The following is a 22,429-nucleotide window of genomic DNA, read 5'->3' on the forward strand; positions in this document are numbered from 1 at the left end:
CATCAATGTTGGTTTATCTTTTGCTGCCCAGCCCCATTAAATCCAGTCTGAAATAATACTGACCTATGATTGAAAGATAACAAACCGCGTTTAATGGCTTTCTAGGTTACAGGTGAATGCGTTAAGTTTTCTAACATTACGGCAGCTAAGGACAAACCTATAGCTTACTGGTTAAACATTATTAGACAGGAAGCCACTCTATAACTTATATTCTTTCACTGGGTATTTATACAATCTGATTCTCTGACCACAAAAAAAAGTCCAAACCTTTAAGAGGGCATCCTGTTTCCTGAAAGAGAATTCTGAGGCATGAACCTCACACAAAAAAGGCCGAGGCATGAATGAATTTATCTGTTTCAGGACCACTCTGCTTTGCGCTACCTTATAGAAGACCTGGGTTTGAGTCCCAAGTCAGGACTTGCCTTCCCTCTCAAAGTGCAGCAGATGTGGCGAGAGAGACTCCCTTGGCGTGAGCTCAAGGATCTATCGTACGAGGAAAGGCTGAAAAATTTGCGGCTGTACTCACTCGAGCAACGTAGGGAGAGAGGAGACATGATCGAGACGTTTAAGTATATTACCGGCTGTGTCGAGATGGAAGAAGAGATTCTCTTTCTCAAAGGACCGTCAGCCACAAGAGGGCTTCCGCTCAAACTCAGGGACGGGAAATTTCATGGCGACACCAGGAAATATTTCTTCACCGAGAGAGTGGTTGATCCTTGGAACGAGCTCCCGGTGCAGGTGATCGAAGCAAACAGCGTGCAAGAATTTAAGAGCAAATGGGATGCCCATGTGGGTTAAGCCAAGGGAACCTGTCGCCAGGAGTGTGATCCCTAGAATAGTAGACTTGGGGGTGGCTCAGTAGAGTGGGCAGACCTGATGGGCTATGGCCCTTATCTGCCGTCATCTTCTATGTTTCTATGAGCCCTATCACTGCAGGGATTTGGAAAATGGTCCATGGCTGAAGGTTGCGATAACTATGAACGGTCTGAGTTGGGAAGGGCATTTTAAATGGGGGGGGGGGGAGGGAAGGCTGTCTTGGGTTGCCATAGTCCAATAGAGGCCAGCTTTGATTGAGGTGCACTCCTAAACAAATCAAAGGAAACTGCTAAGTTAAAGCAAAATAAATTAATCAATTCTAATAGAAACCATTCAAATATCTAGGAAAGAATAAAACTCTTCCTTATTCCCATCCCATATTTAAGACACTTCCTTAGGTTTTAGGGTACAGAATAGATTTGATTTTCCCGCATCATAGAAATATAGAAACATGAGGGCAGATAAAAGGCCAAATGGCCCATCTAGTCTGCCCATCTGCAGTAACCATTATCTTTTCCTCTCTCTGAGAGATCCCACGTGCCTATCCCAGGTCCTTTTGAATTCAGCCACAATCTCTTATCTCCACCACCTCTTCCACGCATCTACCACCCTTTCTGTAAAAAAAGGTATTTCCTCAGATTACGCCGGAGCCTATCACCTCTTAACTTCATCCTATGCCCTCTCGTTGCAGAGTTTCCTTTCAAATGAAAGAGACTCGACTCATGCACATTTATGTTATGTAGGTATTTAAACGTCTCTATCGCATCTCCCCACTCCCGCCTTTCCTCCACAGTATACAGATTAAGATCTTTAAGTCTGTCCCCATACGCCTTATCACGAAGACCACACACCATTTTAGTAGCCTTCCTCTGGACCGACTCCATCCTTTTCATATCTTTTTGAAGGTGCCACCTCCAGAATTGTACACAATATTCTAAAAGAGGTCTCACCAGAGTCTTATACAGGGGCATCAATACCACCTTTTTCCTATTGGCTATACCTCTTCCCTATGCACCCTAGCATCCTTCTAGCTTTCAAAGTCACCTTTTCAACCTGTTTGGCCACCTTAAGATCATCACATACAATCCCACCCCAAGTCCCGCTCTTCCGTCGTGCACATAAGTTCTTCACCCCCTAAACTGTACCATTCCTTAGGGGTTTTGCAGCCTAAATACATGACCTTGCGTTTCTTAGCATTGAATTTTAGATGCCAAATTTCAGACTCCCATCCCTAATGAGTTGTTAGGCCTTCTGCAAATGCGGGCACATAACATCATGTACTCGGCAATAATTATTCTGGCATTGTAAGAGTAGGACAGAGGACCAGAAAGAAATAGGAAAGGGTGATGACATTGAAACACTGTTATATCCTGGAAGCGTGGAATATGCCTGAACACAGAAAGTCTTGGTGCACCACGACCTTTGCACTGAAGACAGCGATGCAGACCATTTATTTATCCATTCATTCATTCTTCTATACCATTCTCCCAGGAGAGCTGAGAACGTTTTACATGAATTTGTTCAGGTACTCAAGCATTTTCCCCTGTCTTTCCCACAATCTATCTAATATACCTGGGGCAACGGGGGGATTAAGTGACTTGCCCAAGGTCACAAGGTGCAGCGTGGGTTTGAACCCACAACCTCAGGGGGCTGAGGCTGTAGCTTTAACCACTGCACCACTCTAGAGATCAAAGTGTAGTAAAAGTGAGCCAAGCCTAGGACAGTCGAGCCATTGTGACATCACTGATGAGGTTGGCTCTTATTGGTGGAATGAGACATTATGATGTCACAATTCCAGCTCTGGTTATCAGAGGCTGAAACTCTTCACACTATTTATTTATTTATTCATTCAATTTTCTATACTGTTCTTCCAGGGGAGCTCAGAACACCTCCAGGCTGCACAAAGGATTATATGACTAAGCTATTGATTTTGTTTTATCTGTTTTACTTGATTTAGTTTTATTCATTGATTTTAATTTGTATTTTAGTCTGTTTGCTCTTTCTACCTCTGCCGCCGCGAAGCGGCGGCCCGCCGGACTCCTCCCCCCAATCAGTCTGTTTGCTCTTTCTACCTCTGCCGCCGCGAAGCGGTGGCCCGCCGGACTCCTCCCCCCAATCAGGTCAGCGCATGTGCTATATTACAAGACCCTTTGCGGCGCACGCCGCAAAGGCGCGCGCCTTTGGCGCGCGCCGAAGGAGCACGCAAAAGGAGCAGGACCTGCTCCTTTGTTCGCTCCTTCGGTCGCCTCCTGAGGACGCCTCTATAAATCATCATCTTAATACTTTTTCTCTGCGACTAATGTTTCATCCCACACATATTATTTACTCAGTTCTGATTTTTCTCTTTCTCTTCTCACACACTTTAAAGCCTCATATCCAAACAATTGAACTACTAAATATGGATCACCAACAAATCCAAGTTCTACTAAATAATAGACCGATCTCTCACAAACCTCCAAGATTAACCCCACATACATTTATATCTATTCCTACCTTTCAACCTAAATCATCAGATACATCACTACAAACTACACTATCCCCTCATCCACAAATTATGCTATCCCCTCAATCACACAATTACAATAATTCCTTAAAATTAAAATTAGGCCTAATCAACTCAAGATCACTCAAAACAAAATATCATCTCATAAAAGACGCCATTCTCCAACAAAATCTTCACATTCTTTGTATCACTGAAACTTGGTTATCTGATGGAGAGGAAGCCTACCTTTCCTTTTGTTGCCCCTCTAATTATGATTTTATATGGAACCATCGCCCTAACCGCAAAGGCGGTGGACTTGCCATAATCTTTCTTAAAGATCTAATTAAACTTCAGGACCAATCCGTTAACAATTCTATTATTGAATATCTTCACCTCAAAATTAATTCTTCCAATAAGACCGATCTTCTCTTAATATATATTCCCCCTCCGATAGACACCTCAAAACTATTATTATTTCATAATTTACTCTTTGAATTTTGTTCAACTGCCAATAATCCAATCATTCTAGGTGATTTTAATATTCATTTTGATAATCTTAATAACTCACACACCGCGGACACTATCAAACTTCTTAAAGACTTAGATCTGCAAACTTTGATACACGAACCTACTCATTTAGCCCAACATATACTTGATATGATCCTGATTACTACTTCTCAATCAATTTCTCACTCTACCCCGAATATTCTCCCAGTTCCTTGGTCCGACCATAAACTAATCTCTCTAAATCTTTATTTCTCTCAGCAATGGAAATCAAACCACTCCTTTCAAACCAAAACAATCTCTTATAGGGATTTTTCTCAATTAGAAAGCTCCGACATCTCGCCTATCTTCAGCTCTCTCATTACTATCCCACCATTCAAAACCATTGATGATCAGCTTCATTACTGGAACACAAACTTAGAATCCATATTAAATACTAAAATTCCATTAATCACCAAAACAATAATCAATAGAAAACTAAAAAATCCATGGTACTCCAAAAAACTGTCCCAAATAAAAACTCAACTTCGTGCAATAGAAAGAAAATGGCGTTCTTTCAAAACTCCCACTAACCTTCAAAAATTTAAAGATACTTCTCTCTACTACAAACGTGAAATTATTCAGGCAAAAAAATCTTATTATAACAACAAAATTCAAAAAGCCAAAAATACTGCTGTGCTCTTCAATATTCTAAAATCAGTAAACCCGGAAAAAAAACAAAAATATAAATCTGACCAAAAATCATTATTACAAGCACAAGAACTTGCAGATTATTTCTGCCAAAAGATAACCATAATAAGACAAAAACTTTCAAATAATAATTCAATTTCATCATCATTAGAAAATTCAACCACAAACAACTTTATTCCAACAGCCAAATGTACATACTTCAGAATTCCTACTCTAAACGACATCGAAAGACATTTGAAATCAATAAATCTAAAATGCTCCCCTACAGAACCTATCCCGCCGTTTTTTCTAAAAAAATTTCTTCCTTACTTTGGCCCTTTCATTCTTTCAATTATACATCATAGTTTCTCCTCAGCCACCGTCCCTACTGCGTGGAAAACTTCTATAGTCACACCAATAATAAAAAACATCAAATCCAATCAAGATGATCCATCCAATTATCGCCCAATTTCAAATATACCTTTTTTAATGAAATTGACCGAAAAACTTGTCTTCGAACAGCTTTCTGAATTCATCGAATCATCCAATGCGTTACACCCCAACCAAACCGGTTTTCGAAAATATCACAGCACTGAATACTCTATGATAGGTCTCGTTAATAACATACATTATTTTCTCGACCACCATAAATCTGTTGCACTCTTTTCTCTAGACCTATCTGCAGCTTTCGATACTGTAGATCACGAACTTCTTCTTAATCGACTGCATTCATTAGGAATAGAAGGCCAAGTCCTAAAATGGTTAACATCTTATTTATCGGATCGAACCTCTAGAGTAAAATTCAACGAAACCTTTTCAGAAAACTTCTCAACAGCATTCGGTGTTCCTCAAGGTTCTATATTGTCTCCTCTTCTATTTAACATCTTCCTATCCCCGCTTATCACGATTTCACAGTCATTAGGCTTTACAACATTTTCATACGCAGATGACATCCAACTCATGCATCCTCTCAACCCAGAAAACACAGAAGAAATAAAAACAATTAATGATAAACTAGAAATAATAAAAGACTGGTTAAACAATAACAAATTGGTTTTAAACACCCAAAAAACAAAAACAATGCTGTTCACTTGGAAAGGAGACATACTTCAAAAAATACCATTTACTTTTGACAACACTCCTATAGAAACGGTCACTAAACTTAAAATTCTTGGTGTGACAGTTGACACCGATCTTTCTTTTCATAACCATATTAGCGAAATAGTTAAAACATGTTTTTACAGATTACGACTTTTACGATCCATTTCTACTTTCTTAGACTCTAAATCACTCAATATCTTAGTTCATTCTCTTATCATTTCTAAACTGGACTACTGTAATTCTCTTCTAATTAACATAACACAAAAAGAAAACAGACGTCTCCAAATCATCCAAAATACATCAGTCAAGTTAATTCACAATGCAAAAAAATTCGACCATGTCACTCCTTTACTTATCAAATCACACTGGCTCCCCATAACTCATAGAATAACTTTTAAAGTTTTATTTTTGGTATATAAAACACTGAGCTTCAACGAACCCCAATTTATAGCAAAAATGATTATCCCTTACAGACCATCTCGCTCCCTAAGATCCTCTTCATCACAACTGCTCTCTATTCCATCGCTTAGAATAATTGGAACACGACGCAATGATATGTTCTCCGTGAAAGCCCCTACACTATGGAACTCTCTTCCAAATTTTATTAAAAATGAAACAGACCTTGTCTCTTTTAAGAAAATTTTAAAGACATACTTATTTCAAGATGCTTTTGATGCATGAAAAGTAATACTTCAGGTTTCCATATTCTCTTTTTCCTATTAAAACCCGTTACTACCCACTGTATTTTCCCATTTATGTTAAATTCTAAATATAAAAATTGTAACTTTTCCCTTCCTTCCCAACCTTTCTTGTTTGTCCAATGTTATTTGTCTTTTGTTTAAAACTTTTTGTTAATTTTTTGTTACTCTAATTGTATTACCACATCCTTGTGGTTTTTAAAATGTACATCGCTTAGATATTGTTATAAGCGATTCATCAAATGAATATTAAACTTGAAACTTGAAACTTAAACTTTTTCCCTGTCTGTCCCTGTGGGCTCACAATCTGTTTAATGTACCTGGGGCAATCGGGAGATTAAGTGACTTGCCTAGAGTCACAAGGAGCAGAGGGGGTTTGAACCCACAACCTCAGGGTGCTGAGGCTGAAGCTTTAACCACTGCACCACTCTAGAAATCAAAATGTAGTAAAAGTGAGCCAAGTCTAGGACAATCAAGCCACTGTGACATCACTGATGAGGTTGGCTCTTATTGGTGGAATGAGGCACTATGATGTCACAGTACCAGCTCTGCTTATCAGAGGCTGAAACTCTTCACACTATTTATTTATTTATTTATTCATTCAATTTTCTATACTGTTCTTCCAGGGGAGCTCGGAACGGTTTACATGGATTTATTCAAGTACTCAATCTAATCTGATTGACTTCTTTGATTGGGTGACCAATCATCTGGATGCCGGTGAGTCCCTTGACGTGATATATTTGGACTTCAGCAAAGCTTTTGATAGCGTCCCACACCGCAGGCTGTTGAACAAACTAAAATCGATGGGATTAGGAGATACATTCACTACATGGGTAAGGGATTGGCTAGATGGTAGGCTTCAAAGGGTGATGGTAAACGGTACCCCCTCCAAAACATCAGCAGTGATGAGTGGAGTACCTCAGGGCTCCGTCTTAGGGCCGATTCTATTCAATTTATTCATAGGAGATTTGACCCTAGGACTTAGAGGAAAAGTATCACTGTTTGCCGACGATGCCAAACTATGCAACATAGTTAATAAAAGCAGTGTGCCTGACTTTATGACGCAGGACCTAAAAAAGCTTGAACAGTGGTCATCAACTTGGCAGCTAGGCTTTAATGCTAAAAAATGTAAAGTAATGCACCTAGGCAAAAAAAATCCACACAGAACTTACACACTAAATGGTGAAACCTTGTCCAGGACCACGGTGGAACGGGATTTAGGAGTGATCATTAGCGACGACATGAAGGCTGCCAATCAAGTGGAGAAGGCTTCGTCCAAGGCAAGACAAATGATGGGCTGTATCCGTAGGGGTTTTGTCAGCAGAAAACCTGAAGTCATAATGCCACTGTACAGATCCATGGTGAGACCTCATCTCGAATATTGTGTTCAATTCTGGAGACCACACTACCGAAAAGATGTGTTGAGAATTGAGTCGGTTCAGCGAATGGCTACCAAGATGGTCTTGGGGCTCAAGGATCTCACGTATGAAGAAAGGTTAAAAAAACTGCGAATGTACTCACTGGAGGAGCGAAGAGAGAGAGGGGACATGATTGAGACCTTTAAGTATATTACTGGGCGTATAGAGGTGAAAGATGATATCTTCAGTCTTACAGGGCCCTCGGTAACCAGAGGACACTCGCTAAAAATCAGGGGAGGGAAATTTCGAGGTGATGCTAGGAAGTACTTCTTCACCGAAAGGGTGGTCGATCATTGGAACGAGCTGCCTCAGCGGGTGATTGAGGCCAGCAGCGTGTTAGAATTCAAGAGAAAATGGGATATTCATGTGGGATCTCTAGGAGAGTAAGAATCAGGGAGTGAATCATTGGTATGGGCAGACTCGATGGGCTATGGCCCTTTTCTGCCGTCAATTTCTATGTTTCTATGTTTCAAGCAATTTTCCCTGTCTGTCCCTGTGGGCTCACAATCTGTTTAATGTACCTGGGGCAATGGAGGGATTAAGTGATTTGCCCAGGGTCACAAGGAGCAGCGTGGGTTTGAACCCACAACCCCCGGGTGCTGAGGCTGTAGCTAAACCACTGCACCACACTCTCCCCGCAACTCAGTAACTTATGGCAACGTTGAAAAACCAACAAACCCCAAAACCAAACAACAGCAGAAAACCTTGCAGATTACACAACCCATCACAAAAGATAGGCAGAGAACCATAAAGCAATAGAGATCAGCATGCCGGCCAAGCCTGTGCAAACGGCACTTCACCCAGGAGAATAATTAGAATACATGGGGCTGTTAGTCAGTCTGGGACACATTAACTATCACAGAGTTTCTCTAAGTCCGCACAATGAAGCATGAAGGAAAATTAGAGCTACTTTATCCTCAACTCGCGCTGACCTTGAATCTTCAGTCAAGGGAGAAAGGAGTGCAGAGCCTCTTTTAGAAACATTAATTCACTTGACTGATTTCCTGCCCCAGAGCAAAATACAAGTGGAAGGACTTTTCACTCGGAAAATCAAGTGCATAGCTTTCGCCATCTGTACATGTGGTTAATATGCCTCACCCCCAATAACCAACTAACTAAACTTTCTGCAGTCTTTGTAAGGAAGGAGGACCAGGGGACTTGACCAAAAGTAAGATTTGAACAACACGCAGTAATGTATTCACTGCAAATTCCCGCTACATCAGACATGTCACAATCCGGCCCGCGGTGTAATAAAATTTGGCCCGCCAAGACAATTTCAGATTTGCACCGTGAGCTGGCATCAGAGGGGAAACTTTGGGCCGAGCAACGCTTGCAGTTCCCGTACGTTCGGATTCCAAAGCAGCGTTTGGATTCCGGGGCAAAATTTAATTTAAAAAAAGTTTGGATTCCAAGTTGTTCTAGTTCTGGGGCGTTCGGATTCCGAGGTACCACTGTAATAATAAATAATGAAGGGCGTAGAGAAAGTGGAGAGGGACAGATTCTTCAAACCTTCGAAGACTACAAGAACGAGAGGCCATTCGTAAAAATTAAAAGGGGACAGATTCAGAACCAATGTTAGGAAGTTCTTCTTCACCCAAAGAGTGGTGGACACCTGGAATGCGCTTCTAGAGGGTGTGATAGGACAGAGCACGGTATTGGGGTTCAAGAAGAGATTGGATTATTTCCTGAAGGAAAAAGGGATAGATAGAGGATTACTATACGGGTCCTGGACCTGATGGGCCACTGCTGGGCGTGATGGACCTCTGGTCTGACCCAGCGTAGGCACTGCTTATGTTCTTATGATGTGTGTTGACTCCGGTGTCAGGTCAAAATTGCGCCGGGACAAAGGCGCGCCGGGACAAAGGCGCGCCCAGACAATTGAGCGTAGTGTGGAGGCGCGTGCCGCTCTAAATTACTGTTTTTAGGGCTCCGACGGGGGGGCGTGGGGAGGAACTCCCCCACTTTACTTAATAGATATCGCGCCGTGTTGTGGGGGGTTTGGGGGGTTGTAACCCCCCACATTTTACAGAAAACTTAACTTGTTCCCTGTTTTTAGGGAAAAAGTTAAGTTTACAGTAAAATGTGGAGGGTTACAAACCCCCAAACCCCCCATAACGCCGGCGCGATGTCTATTAAGTAAAGTGGGGGGTTGCCCCCCCCACGCCCCCCGTCAGAGGCCTAAAAACAGTAATTTAGAGCGGCACATGCCTCCGCGCTGCGCTCAATTGTCCGGACGCGCCTTTGTCTTTCACACCGTTGTCTATGAACCATTGACTCCAGTCAGCCACTTATAACCTTATATAAATACCATATTTTTCGCTCCATAAGACGCATCCACCTGTAGAGGAGGAAAAACCAAGAAAAATGGCCCAAAGCCATTTAGAAAACAGCGAAGGCGCAAGCGGGAGCGCGGAAAGCTTGCCGCCGACGTCTCCCTGTGCACCGCTAGCGAGGGAGGGACACACGCTGGATCACCAGGGACTGCAGCGACGACGATGAAGGAGGAGGAGGCAGCAGAGGGCGGGTAGCTGTTTTAAAAGGTGCCGCTATCGTGGCGGCAGTGACGTGGGCGGGTAGGTGGGTGTTCTAAACGGTATGGCAGCAGGGAGTTTTAAAATGGCTATGGCGGGCAGGTGTTTAAAACGGTGTGGGGGAAGGGTTTCAAAACTGTACCTTCCCTCCATAAGATGCACCAAGATTTCCACCCACTTTTGGGTGGAAAAAAGCGCGTCTTATGGAGCGAAAAACACGGTACATACTCCACTGTTAACCTGTACTGAGCTCCTTAGGGGAGAACGAGATATAAAACAAATTAATCCCCTTTTTTTACTAAAGCGTGCTGGCCGATTTAGAATGCGCAAAATGCTAACGCGTCCATAGACTTTAATGGACGCGTTCGCATTTAGCGCGTGCTTAAACGGCTAGCACGCCTTAGTATAAGGACCCCCGAATGAATAAATAACTAGCCTTCCCTTCCCCTCAAAAACACGTTTCCTGGATGATGGGTGTGAAGGAAGAAATTTTGCTCCTCTCGAGTTTTGTGTTCGGCATGAAGTATATCTATCTTTTTATCCTTGCTCTGTTTGCTGAGGAATTCTCCCCCTTCCAGGCCATAACATGTTCCAGTGCCACCATCAGACTCTATAGATTTCTGATAAGATTCCCTGTAAGCTCTAAAACATACCACCGTAGACACCAATGTAATTGTTTGCGGTGAGGAATGTCAGCTCGTAAGGACTTAATAGTCTTAAATAATAAGACATGAAAAATATAGCAGATCTGCATCAAATATGGGCTTTGAAAAGGGATGCGTTTAGGAGAAAAAAAGAAAAAAAAAATTCCTCTCGGTGACAGAAGGAGTCCCAGTCTACAGCAAGACACTAGAGCAGGGGGCGTCAAAGTCCCGCCTGGAGGGCTGCAATCCAGTCGGGTTTTCAGGATTTCTCCCAATGAATATGCATGAGATCTATTTGCATGCACTGCTTTCATTGTAGGCTAATACATCTCGTGCATATTCATTGGGGAAATCCTGAAAGCCCGACTGAATTGTGGCCCTTGAGGAGGGACTTTGACACCCCTGCAATAGAGGGAAGGTTGTTTTTTTTTTAACTATTATTATTTATTCATCTGTAATAAGTTACTGTTCACTTTAACTCTTGCCCTCCTGTCATGAAACATCGTGAAATAGATGGCAACAGGACTGAACTTTCTCGCCAACCAACCAAGTCTAGGCACAGGGATTTCTCGTTATGTTCTCCAACAGCGCTACTGGTACACAGAAATAAATGTTTAGCAAGCAGGATTCCCTGACTCCTTTAGAGGCGCTGCCTCTCTGTCGTTTTAGATTCCTAAATGTTTTTTAAGTGCAAAAGAAATGTTATTTTTACTCTGTCAGCCACCTTCCCTTATTTAGGTCCTCTTTTACCAAGCCACGCTAGGGTTTTTAGCGCTGGCCGCAATGGTAAGAGCTCCGACACTCGTAGGAATGAGCGCCGGAGCTCTTACTACCACGGCCGGCGCTAAAAACGCTAGTGCGGCTCGGTAAAAGAGGGTGTTACTGTTTCCAGCACTGTCACAGATGGCGGTCTCTCTTACACCATGGTCACTTTCACAGCCTTGACCTGTAGAGCAGTCTCTATCATAGCACAATTACAAACTGCGGTCTCTCCCATAGGACTGTCATGTTTCGAGCACTGTGACAAATAGCAGTCCCGCTCACAGCACTGGAGGACTTCGAAAGGTTCCAGAGAACAGCGACTAAAATGGTTAAGGGGCTTTAGGAGTTGTCGTACAGCGAGAGATTAGAGCTGGGGTAGGGAACCCCGGTCCTCGAGAGCCGTATTCCAGTCGGGTTTTCAGGATTTCCCCAATGAATATGCATGAGATCTGTTTGCATGCACTGCTTTCAATTCATATTCATTGGGGAAATCCTGAATACCCGACTGGAATACGGCTCTCGAGGACCGGAGTTCCCTACCCCTGGATTAGAGAAACTGGGCCTCTTCTCCCTTGAAAAGAGGAGACTGAGAGGGGACAGGATCGAAACATTCAAGATAATGAAGGGAAAAGACTTAGTAGATAAAGAAAGGTTGTTCACCCTCTCCAAGGTAGAGAGAACGAGAGGGCATTCTCTAAAATTAAATGGGGATAGATTCTGTACGAACGTAAGGAAGTTCTTCTTCACCCAGAGAGTAGTAGAAAACTGGAATGCTCTTCCGGAGGCTGTTTTAGAGGAAAACGCCCTCCAGGGATTCAAGACAAAGTTAGACAAGTTCCTGCTGAACTGGAACTTAGGCAGGTAGGGCTGGTTTCACGGCACTGGTCTTTGACCTAAGGGACGCCACATGAGCGGACTGCTGGGCACGGTGGACCACTGGTTTGACCCAGCAGCGGCAATTCTTACGTTCTTATGTGGGTCACAAGTTGGAGACAATGTATGGTCTTTGGAGATGATAATGCATGATAACACCATTATAACATACTAAGCATGTTATACGAAGCGCCGGGTTTTGAAAAGCCGTCCGGGGAGATCCGAACATCTGGTAACCCTATACGAGTATTCTGTAATCCGAGTGGGCACATGTGTACATTTCGGCATTCACGTTACAGAATAAGGGGGGGGGGGGCAAAGGCCTCCGAGGATAAATGAAATTTGAAAGCAGTGGGCAGGAAAACCCTTGAGCACCATAAATGAAGGCCTGTAAACCTGGGAGCCCAGGGAGGTCAAAGGAAGAAATAACATCTCCGATCCTTCATACCTCACACTGGAAAGATACCGTTAAGTTGCCACTAAGTCACAACTAATGCTAAAAACAGAACAACCACAAACCCCTTTCAACCTGCCAACTCATTCTAAGCCAAGAGAGACAGTCTGGATCAGAGCTTACTTTTAGACTCCTGCTCGTAAGTCTCCTGGGATTTTAGAGTCTGGCAAATAATTACAGAGCTTGGAAAAAAAAAAGAAAACAGCCAAAAATGGTCCATCCAGACACCAACTCATCTAGCTTTGGTTCGTCTACCTCAGTCCCTTCTACTCTAGCCTTGCTCGTAGGGACAACAGGTAACTAAACGCTCACATACCGCCGTCTGCTTGCTTTTTCCTGCTGCTGCTGCCACGTGGTCAGAGGAGCAAGCCGAGAATCAGATGAAAGCAGGAATCAAATCCTGCCTCTCCCTCTAACGCTCTTTGTGACCTCAGACAAGTCACTTCCACTTCCAGAGCTTCAGCTCCAAGATAACAACTAGATTTACTAATCTGTGTTAATGCAGTTAAAAACAGTTATTAGCAAATAGGTTCCACTGAGAATAATAAGGCCCGTATTAAACGGAGAAGGTTAGGGAAAACTAGCCATTGTAATTTCTTTTGTCACACCTGAATCTAAACTGTCTTAAACTAAAATTCTGGAGAGGTAACAAATGAAGGGCCCCTTTTTTCTAAACTATGATAAAATCGGGGCCTTGCACATCCTATGCCGATGACATAACCGCCTCGCTCCCTATTTCAATATCTCATACCAGGCATATAATAACTGACATATTTTCGATAACCGAACAGTGGATGGCTGAATTTAAATTAAAATTCAATCCAGAAAAGACAAAATTCTTGTACGCATCTCCTTGCCAAAACGGCGTGAAGAATGAGAAATCAGGTTGATGCCCTGGTACGGAAAGGCTTCCATATTTTATGGAAACTGCGCACAATCTCTGATTTTGGAGTCAATTGGATTATTGCAATATTGTCTATTTGGCTGGTGGTAAAAAAAAAAAAAAAGTCTATAGGTTGCACTGCACATTATTCAGAATGCGGCAATCCGACTGATTTTCAATTTGAAAAGGTTTGACCGTATCACTCCTTTTTTGCGTGAACTGCATCGGTTGCCGGTAGAGGCACGTGTGAAATTTAAGTTTGGTTGTATATGCTTCAAGGTATTATCTGGTCTCATACCTGGATATCTAGTGGATTTGTTTACTTTTGTTAACGGAAAACGTTCTAGACCAGGGGTAGGGAACTCCGGTCCTCGAGAGCCGTATTCCAGTCGGGTTTTCAGGATTTCCCCAATGAATATGCATTGAAAGCAGTGCATGCAAATAGATCTCATGCAGATTCATTGGGGAAATCCTGAAAACCCGACTGGAATACGGCTCTCGAGGACCGGAGTTCCCTACCCCTGTTCTAGACGCTCAGACGCTCTCTTCTCTTTCCCTTCCCGTTAAAGCAGGGATTTCAAAGTCCCTCCTTGAGGGCCGCAATCCAGTCGGGTTTTCAGGATTTCCCCAATTAATATGCATTGAAAGCAGTGCATGCACATAGATCTCATGCATATTCATTGGGGAAATCCTGAAAACCCGACTGGATTGCGGCCCTCAAGGAGGGACTTTGAGACCCCTGCGTTAAAGGATGCAAATTCAAAAAAATATCACCAACATCTTCTATCCTACTAGGCAGCATCCTGAGATGAGGATTTGAACTCTTTAATTGTGACCGCTAGCACGTATCAATAGTATAGGAAATACTTAAAAACATATTTGTTCACTAGATTTCAGGTAATTAAAAAGTTCCTTCTGATTGTCATTGTTCTGTTTTGTAAACCATGTAGAACTTCACAGTAAAGCGGTATAGAAGCTGTGGTAGGCAGGAGCATGTTACAGTGCTTCAAAGAAGGTTTGGATAGGTTCCTAGAGGACAAAGGGATTGAGGGATACAGATAGAAACATAGAAATTGACGGCAGATAAGGGCCACGGCCCATCCAGTCTGCCCACCTTAATGATCCTCCCCTGTCTTTACTTTGCGAATAGATCCCACATGTCGATCCCATTTGGCCTTAAAATCAGGCACGCTGCTAGCCTCAATCACCTGAAGTGGAAGATCATTCCAGCGATCAACCACCCTTTCGGTGAAAAAGAATTTCCTGGAGTCACCACGCAGTTTCCCGCCTCTGATTTTCCACGGATGTCCTCTTGTTGCCGTGGGACCCCTGAAAAAGAAGGCCCGTGAGATATTTGAACGTCTCGATCATGTCTCCCCTCTCTCTGCGCTCCTCGAGCGAGTATAGCTGTAATTTATCTAACCGTTCTTCGTTCGGGAGATCCTTCAGTCCCGAGACCATCCGGGTGGCCATTCTCTGGACCGGCTCCAGCCTCAGCACATCCTTACGATAATGCGGCCTCCAGAATTGCAGACAGTATTCCAGGTGGGGTAGAGAGGTAGGTTATAGGGATAGGAGTAGAGCCAGGGACCACTGCTCAGGCAATAGGCCTGATGGGCCGCCGCGGGAGCGGACCGCTGGGCGAGATGGACCTCTGGTCTGCCTCAACGGAGGCAACTTCTTATGTTCTTATGTACGTTACTATGTTATGCTATGTTACGCTAAAGTGGAACTTTCCCGAGCCCATTTTTACCCCAAAAAGAGCTTTTTGATTTTGATTTTTGCAAGTGCTGGGTCCTATTTACGACACATGAAGTGCTCCCGCGTTGACCAGTTGGCGCACGCGAATGTAAACTCATTACCTGGTTCGCACAAACAGGGAAGTTGCCACAATGCGTTGTTTTTTTTTCAATGTGCAAAGTCCACTTTAAGGCTTATCACGCCGTAGTATATGGGTCCCTAAATCTGAAACCTAAATCCAAAAGGGTGTTCTCCCATTCCGCCCTACGAAGCGCAACCCTTTGAAACGGTCAGAGTTCTTATCCAGAGGATTTAAGGATTGTCCTATGCCTCACCATACATATATTTCGTATATGTTGAATGCATCAATTTTTGCAGGGCTGCCCAAGTCCGGTCCTTGAGATCTACTGGCAGGCCAGGTTTTCAGGATATCCACCATGAATATGCATGAGAGAGAGATTTGCATACCAAGAAGGCAGTGCAGGCAAATCTCTCTCATGCATATTCATGGTGGATATCCTGAAAACCTGGCCTGCCAGTAGATCTCAAGGACCGGACTTGGGCAGCCCTGAACTATTGTGTATATGTGTTATATTTTTTATTATATATTTTTTAATAAATTGTTGATTCTCACAGTTGGTTGATTCGTGTCCTTTCTCCACTCTTTCCTTTGATATTCTATTTCCACATGGGGTTAATTTCCCTTTCTTCTTTTTTTGGATACGATGGTTCTTATCCATGCCAGAGATGTGGTTCACTACATTGAGAATATTTTAAATTGGGGGGAAAAAAAAAATCTACTCAATATTCAGTGCTATTGAACTGGCCAGGAGCAGCTCCCTGGACCAGGGGTGGGCAACTCCGGTCCTTGAGGGCCGGAATCCAGTCGGGTTTTCAGGATTTCCCCAATGAATATGCATTGAAAAAGCGGTGCATGCAAATAGATCTCGTGCAGATTCATTGGAGAAATCCTGAAAACCTGACTGGAATCTGGCCCTCGAGGACCGGATTTGCCCACTCCTGTTCCTGGACAGTTAATAGTGTTTGGCCAGTTGACAGGTAATATTCAGCCAGTTATCTTTACCGAATATGAACACTTAATGGCTAAAATTTAGCCGCCTATCAAACTTTTCTGACTCAATTGTATTGCAAACTATCCAATCAATAACACCTCTCAACATCAGCTTTAGAATACCATCGTTATCAATTTCGAATGAAATTGTGGAATCTGAACTCCCTTATAGCTTTCTAAAGCTGGTGTTAGCTTAGGTGCAGAGAATGGCCACCCGGATGGTCTCGGGACTCAAGGATCTCCCGTACGAAGAACGGCTTGACAAATTGCAGCTATACTCGCTCGAGGAGCGCAGAGAGAGGGGGGACATGATCGAGACGTTCAAGTATCTTACGGGCCGCATCGAGGCGGAGGAGGATATCTTCTTTTTCAAGGGTCCCATGACAACAAGAGGGCATCCGTTGAAAATCAGGGGCGGGAAACTACGAGGTGACACCAGGAAATTCTTTTTCACTGAAAGGGTGGTTGATCGCTGGAATAGTCTTCCACTGCAGGTGATTGAGGCCAGCAGCGTGCCTGATTTTAAGGCCAAATGGGATCGGCACATGGGATCTATTCACAGGGCAAAGGTAGGGGAGGGACATTAGGGTGGGCAGACTGGATGGGCCGTGGCCCTTATCTGCCGTCTATTTCTATGTTTCTATGTTGAGCGGCGTTATTGAATGGATAGTTTGTAATAAAATTTAGCCGGCCATATCACATGTTAGACACTGATTTTAAGCACCGACAAGTCAAATTTATCCCTGCCCCTCTGGTAGAAGTTTCTACCGCGGCCCAGAGCGCTAAATATGCCGACGCTACTCTGATGTATCTGGACCTTAGCAGACCACACAAATAGCAGGTCTAGCTTTGGCCGCTATAATTCTCTCCGACTCTTTATTTCTCTAACCTTTCTACTATATTTTTTCAGATCGTAAGTCACCCTGAAGGTTCACCAAAGGGCAGGGTAGAAAGTCCAAAATTAAACTTGAAACTTAGCCGGCCGGCACTGACAATCGACTCAGCCAGTTAAGTTTGAGCCGGCCAAACATTAAACCAGATAGTAGATGCCAGTCACCAGAAACAGCCGGGAGCCAAATATCCGCTGTCAGTGCCAACTGCGAGAGTTAGCTAGCCTGCCTCCTGCGGCCTGAATATCGGCTCCAGAGTCCCTGAGTTTTTCTATCTGGTAACCAGGAATGGCAACTCTCATTAGGCAAAGCCTCCTTCCAAACACAATTACCGTGTTTCCCCCAAAATAAGACAGTGTCTTATATTAATTTGGGGGTCCAAAAAAACACATTAGGGCTTATTTTCATGTACACAATCATCTCTCCCTTCCTCTCCTCCACCCCAATTCTTCCTCTTTCCTTTCTCTCCCCTCCCCTTGTGCAGCATCTTTCCACCCTTCCCTCCCATCCCCCCTGTGCAGCAGAACCCCACCCACCCTCCCATAGTGAGACTGACATACCTCCGCTCCGAGGCCTCCTGAAGCAGCAGGGGTGGGGGGTTGCTGAATCGATGAGTCCAATTTTTTCCGCAAATCTGGCAGCACTCGTGTCAGGGATGGAGTCGGGGACATTTAGAGGGGGGAGGGGCTTCGGGGGTCGATCTTAACTTGGGCTTATTTTTTTTTATGTACAACAATCATCTCTCCCTTCCTCTCCTCTACCCTAATTCTTCCTCTTTCTTTTCCACCTCCCCCTCTCCCCAAGCAGCAGATCCCCCACCAACCCTCTCACTGTGATACTGACATACCACTGCTCTGAGGCCTCCAAAAACAGCAGCAGTGGCGGCAGCGCTCAGTGAGGCGGCAGAGGGAAGGCCATTCAGAGCACTGCCACCACTGCTGCTTTAGAAGGCCTCGGAGTGGAGGTATGTCAGGTCTTACCGGGGTGGGGGTTGCTAAATCGACAAGTCCGATTTTTTTGGCAAATTGGGCAGGGATAGAGTCAGGGAGTGTTGGGGACATTCAGGGAGGGGGGGCTTTGGGGGTTAATCTTATTTTCGAGATAGAGCTTATTTCAGGGAAACAGGGTGGTACCCTTGTGCAGTAAACAGTACTCTTTTCACATAAGAATGATGGGATTCCAAGTGAGAAAGCAGGATCAGGGAAGAAGACTATGGGATACCAGCTTGAAAGACTTACACGCAGTTTCCTGGAAAGCAAACTATCTAATTGCCAGCTGTCCCTCTTCAAATATTTCCCCATAAGCAGTCTGTAGCAGAAAAAGGCAAAACACATTTCAGCAATTAACATACCACACAGGGTCGGCCACCAATAATATTAAATCCCAGAGAGCCAGAATCATCACGATTAAGGACCAGAGTCAGGGATTTAGTCTCTTCACCCTACAATGAATAGGTAAAAGAATTCATCAAGGCTTGGAAACACACAAAGAAGTCAACACCTTCGCAGGAAAACCCAACACACTGTGTTCACCTGATTGGCACTCAGCAAGCCATGGAGCCAGAGCTACACTATATAGCAGTAGTCCTGAAAACCCTGTCCTGGAGGACCCCCAGGCCAGTCGGGTTTTCCTAATGAATATGCATGAGAGAGATCTGCATATAACAGAGGTGCCAGGCATGCAAATTGATTTATTAGGGCTATCTTGAAAACCAGGACAGGGTTGGAGACCAGTGCTATATAGGGCCATACTCAGTGAATGGCATCCATGATTACCGTATTTTCACGCATATAATGCACGCGTTATACAAGATTTTACAAACCGCGCACTAGCCATGCGCGTAATATCCGTGAGCGCGTTATACAATTGTTTTCTGTCTTGCTGGCGCCCTCCTCCATCTTCCTGCAGCGTTTGCTGAAAGCCGCGGCAGCGGCTTCCACGCGCCTCCTGCGGCTGGGAAGCGTTCCCTCTGACGTCGTGACGTCAGAGGAACACTTCTGGGTCAGCCGCAAGAGGCACATAGGATCTGCTGCCCGCAGCTTTCAGCGAACGATGCAGGAAGATGGAGGAGGGCGCTAGCAAGACAGAAAACGCCGCATCGCAATAGAATAGGCGTTACAATAGAAAACCTGGAAAACAAAATTACTTCATTGGTAATTTCCCTGCTGGCGGCATTTGCTGATAGTTAAAATAGCTCAGCTAATATTTCTTGTGAAGTCATTTTGCATACGAAGCAACAGTTACCGTAGATAAATAGGACTTAAACGCTGGCATGGATTATGAAAGTTCAATGAGGAGCATGCGCGGTATATGCGTGGGCACGCTATACCAAAATTTTCTTACATAAATTCCTTGTTCCCGCATGCTATACCCGTGTGCGCGTTGTACACGTGTGCGCGTTATACGCGTGAAAATATGGTAGGTGCCGAAAAGCTCCACAAAGGGCCCTTTGTAAAATATTAGTTGAGCGTGAATCTCACATTTATTTATTTAAAACATTTCTAATCCGCCTTTATCCAAGGCGGCTCACGGTATCACATACACAATTCAGGTTTGAACATCTTAAAAGGTCACATACTTCAGTAAAAATCATAAGATTATATCATCTGAACCTATAGATTACCTCGCAGTCATTCATCTACCACAATAAAGCAAAACAGATCTACCGTATTTTTTTGGACCATAAGACGCACCCACCTCTAGAGGAGGAAAAACCAAGAAAAAAAAATTTGGTTCAGATATTTCTTTCTTGTTGCTTTTTCTTCCTCTACACATAGGTGCATCTGGTGGTCTGATGTCCGAAGCCCAAAGCCCCCCAGTACCTTTTTTAGTGACCATAGTCCAGTGCGGTCTCCTGGACAGCTGCCTTTGTCTTAGAAGAGCGATGCACAATGCAGCAGCGCAACCTTTGCGCTTCCTGCCTGGTCCCGCGCCGCTCTGTGATTGGCTGCAGTTAGTAACTGACTGCAGCCAATCACAGAGCGGCGTGACCAGGCAGGAAGCGCAGAGGTTGTGCGTCGCTCTTCTAAGACAAAGGCAGCCGTCCAGGAGACCGCGCTGGACCACAGCCACTAAAAAAGGTACCGGGGGAGGGGGGGGTGCGCAGTGTATTCGGTCCATAAGATGCACCCCTTTTCCACTCCCTTTTTGGGAGTGGAAAAAGTGTGTCTTATGGTCCGAAAAATACGGTAATTAGCTGCAAAAAAAGATGACATTCGGAAGATAGAATATTTAACGTTGGATGCTGGATTTATGCTCATTGAAACCTGGTGTAAAACCGATGCCCAACTTAGGTGCACATATGACATCATTCCATAAAAATTGTACCTATCTTCTGGGGATACCCCTCCTCCCCCAGATTCCTGTAAGATTGGGAAATAGATGAGTCCTAGATCATTATGTCCTAAGGGAATATGTTATTAACCCCCCTCTATTGCTGACAGGGAAGAGTCATTATTGTTGCCAGGGAAAATTACTAGTGAAATATGGTTAGTGAGAAACCATGCGACTTGAAACTAACTAATAGAACATTGCTAGAATATGCAGTTTATCACTGGATCTTAATGAAGCAATTGTAATTTCAATGGAAGATGTACCAACTACATATGTTTAATAATGAATTAACTGATGATGTCATAATCCCAATAAAGCGGCTTGTCACTTGTAATTCAGGGAGAATCTTGGTTGGTTCTCTCGGGAAGCGGCGTGGGAGCAGGCAGGCCACCTGGTGCGCCGCTACACCGTGAGAGAACAGAAAAGGAGGCAGCCACGTCTGTCATTCTCGGGGGAAGCAGCAGGAACCAGCTAGCCAGCCTTGTGCGCCAACTCTCAGCGAGTGAAGGTGCAAGAAGTTAAAAAAAAAAAGAGGTACGTGTGGGGGGGGGAGGAGGAGGAGGAGGAAGAAGAGGGCCGGGGCCTGCCTGCTGCCTCTCTGGGAGGGAGAGGCCAGGGCCTGCCTGCTTGCCCGCCCTGCCAAATTAAAAATAGGGAGGGAAGAGGGAGAGGCTGTGGGTTTCCTGCTGCCTGCCTGCCTAACTACCTACCTGCCCTGTCCTGGCCTACCACTAGACCACCAGAGGGGGGACAAGGTACAGAGACTGGTAGGGAGAATTTGGTTTAGAATGGATTTTTTCTTGTTTTCCTCCTCTAAATCTAGGCTGTGTCTTATGGTCAGGTGCGTCTAATGGAGCGAAAAATACGGTAATTTTAACACTGAAGCCATCATAGGAGAAGTCAATCCCTTAAGAGATGTAAAAACCATACATAGTATTTTAAAGACAATCCTTTGTTCCAAGGGCAACCAGTGAAGTGAAATCAGAACAGGAGTAATATAATCACACTTTGACTAATTAATTAGAACCCTTGCGGCTGCATTTTGGGCTGTCTGAGGCGCTCTCAAAAGATTTTTGGTCAAAACCAGCAATAAAGCATTGCAACAACCAAAGCATGGATATATCAATGCATATTCGAGAACGTCGGTGCCTAATGATTTTTAATCGAGATAAATTTTCTGCACTTATTTCATTGATAACTTACCCCCTCTCTTGCTAAGGTGCGCTAATCGGTTAGCGGGCCTTAGTATCAACTATGACACCAAGATTACACATTTCATCCAGAACAGAGAAGGCTACATTATCAACAGTAATTAATGATGGAATATCTGTAGAAATGTAGTGAAGGCTGCGGTAATTAGCTCCTGCAGGCTGGAACATGGGGATGTTACCAGCATCCGTAATGTCCATTTATTTCTGCACCTCCCCCCCCTCCCCAATTAATGCTCAGGAGGACATGATGCCCTGAACTTAAAAATATCACAGCAGCAAATGCCTTCTACAAAATGACCAGCCCGTGGGTCTTTTACCACACATATAAAGTTGTTTTAAAACCCCACC

General features: G+C 44.0%; 1 protein-coding gene across 1 annotated transcript in view; it reads right to left on the reverse strand.

Annotated features, from left to right (window-relative positions):
• Nucleotides 1-22,429, reverse strand: part of PDZRN3 (PDZ domain containing ring finger 3) — a 216,293-nt gene that overhangs the window by 177,471 nt on the left and 16,393 nt on the right. Inside the window, exon 2 of the mRNA XM_033925873.1 lies at nt 18,889-18,978. Within this exon, the coding sequence (XP_033781764.1) occupies nt 18,889-18,978 (90 nt within the window). The remainder of the gene's footprint in view (nt 1-18,888; nt 18,979-22,429) is intronic.

This window comes from Geotrypetes seraphini, chromosome 17, assembly GCF_902459505.1.
Source record: "Geotrypetes seraphini chromosome 17, aGeoSer1.1, whole genome shotgun sequence".
Taxonomy (NCBI): Eukaryota; Metazoa; Chordata; class Amphibia; order Gymnophiona; family Dermophiidae; genus Geotrypetes; species Geotrypetes seraphini.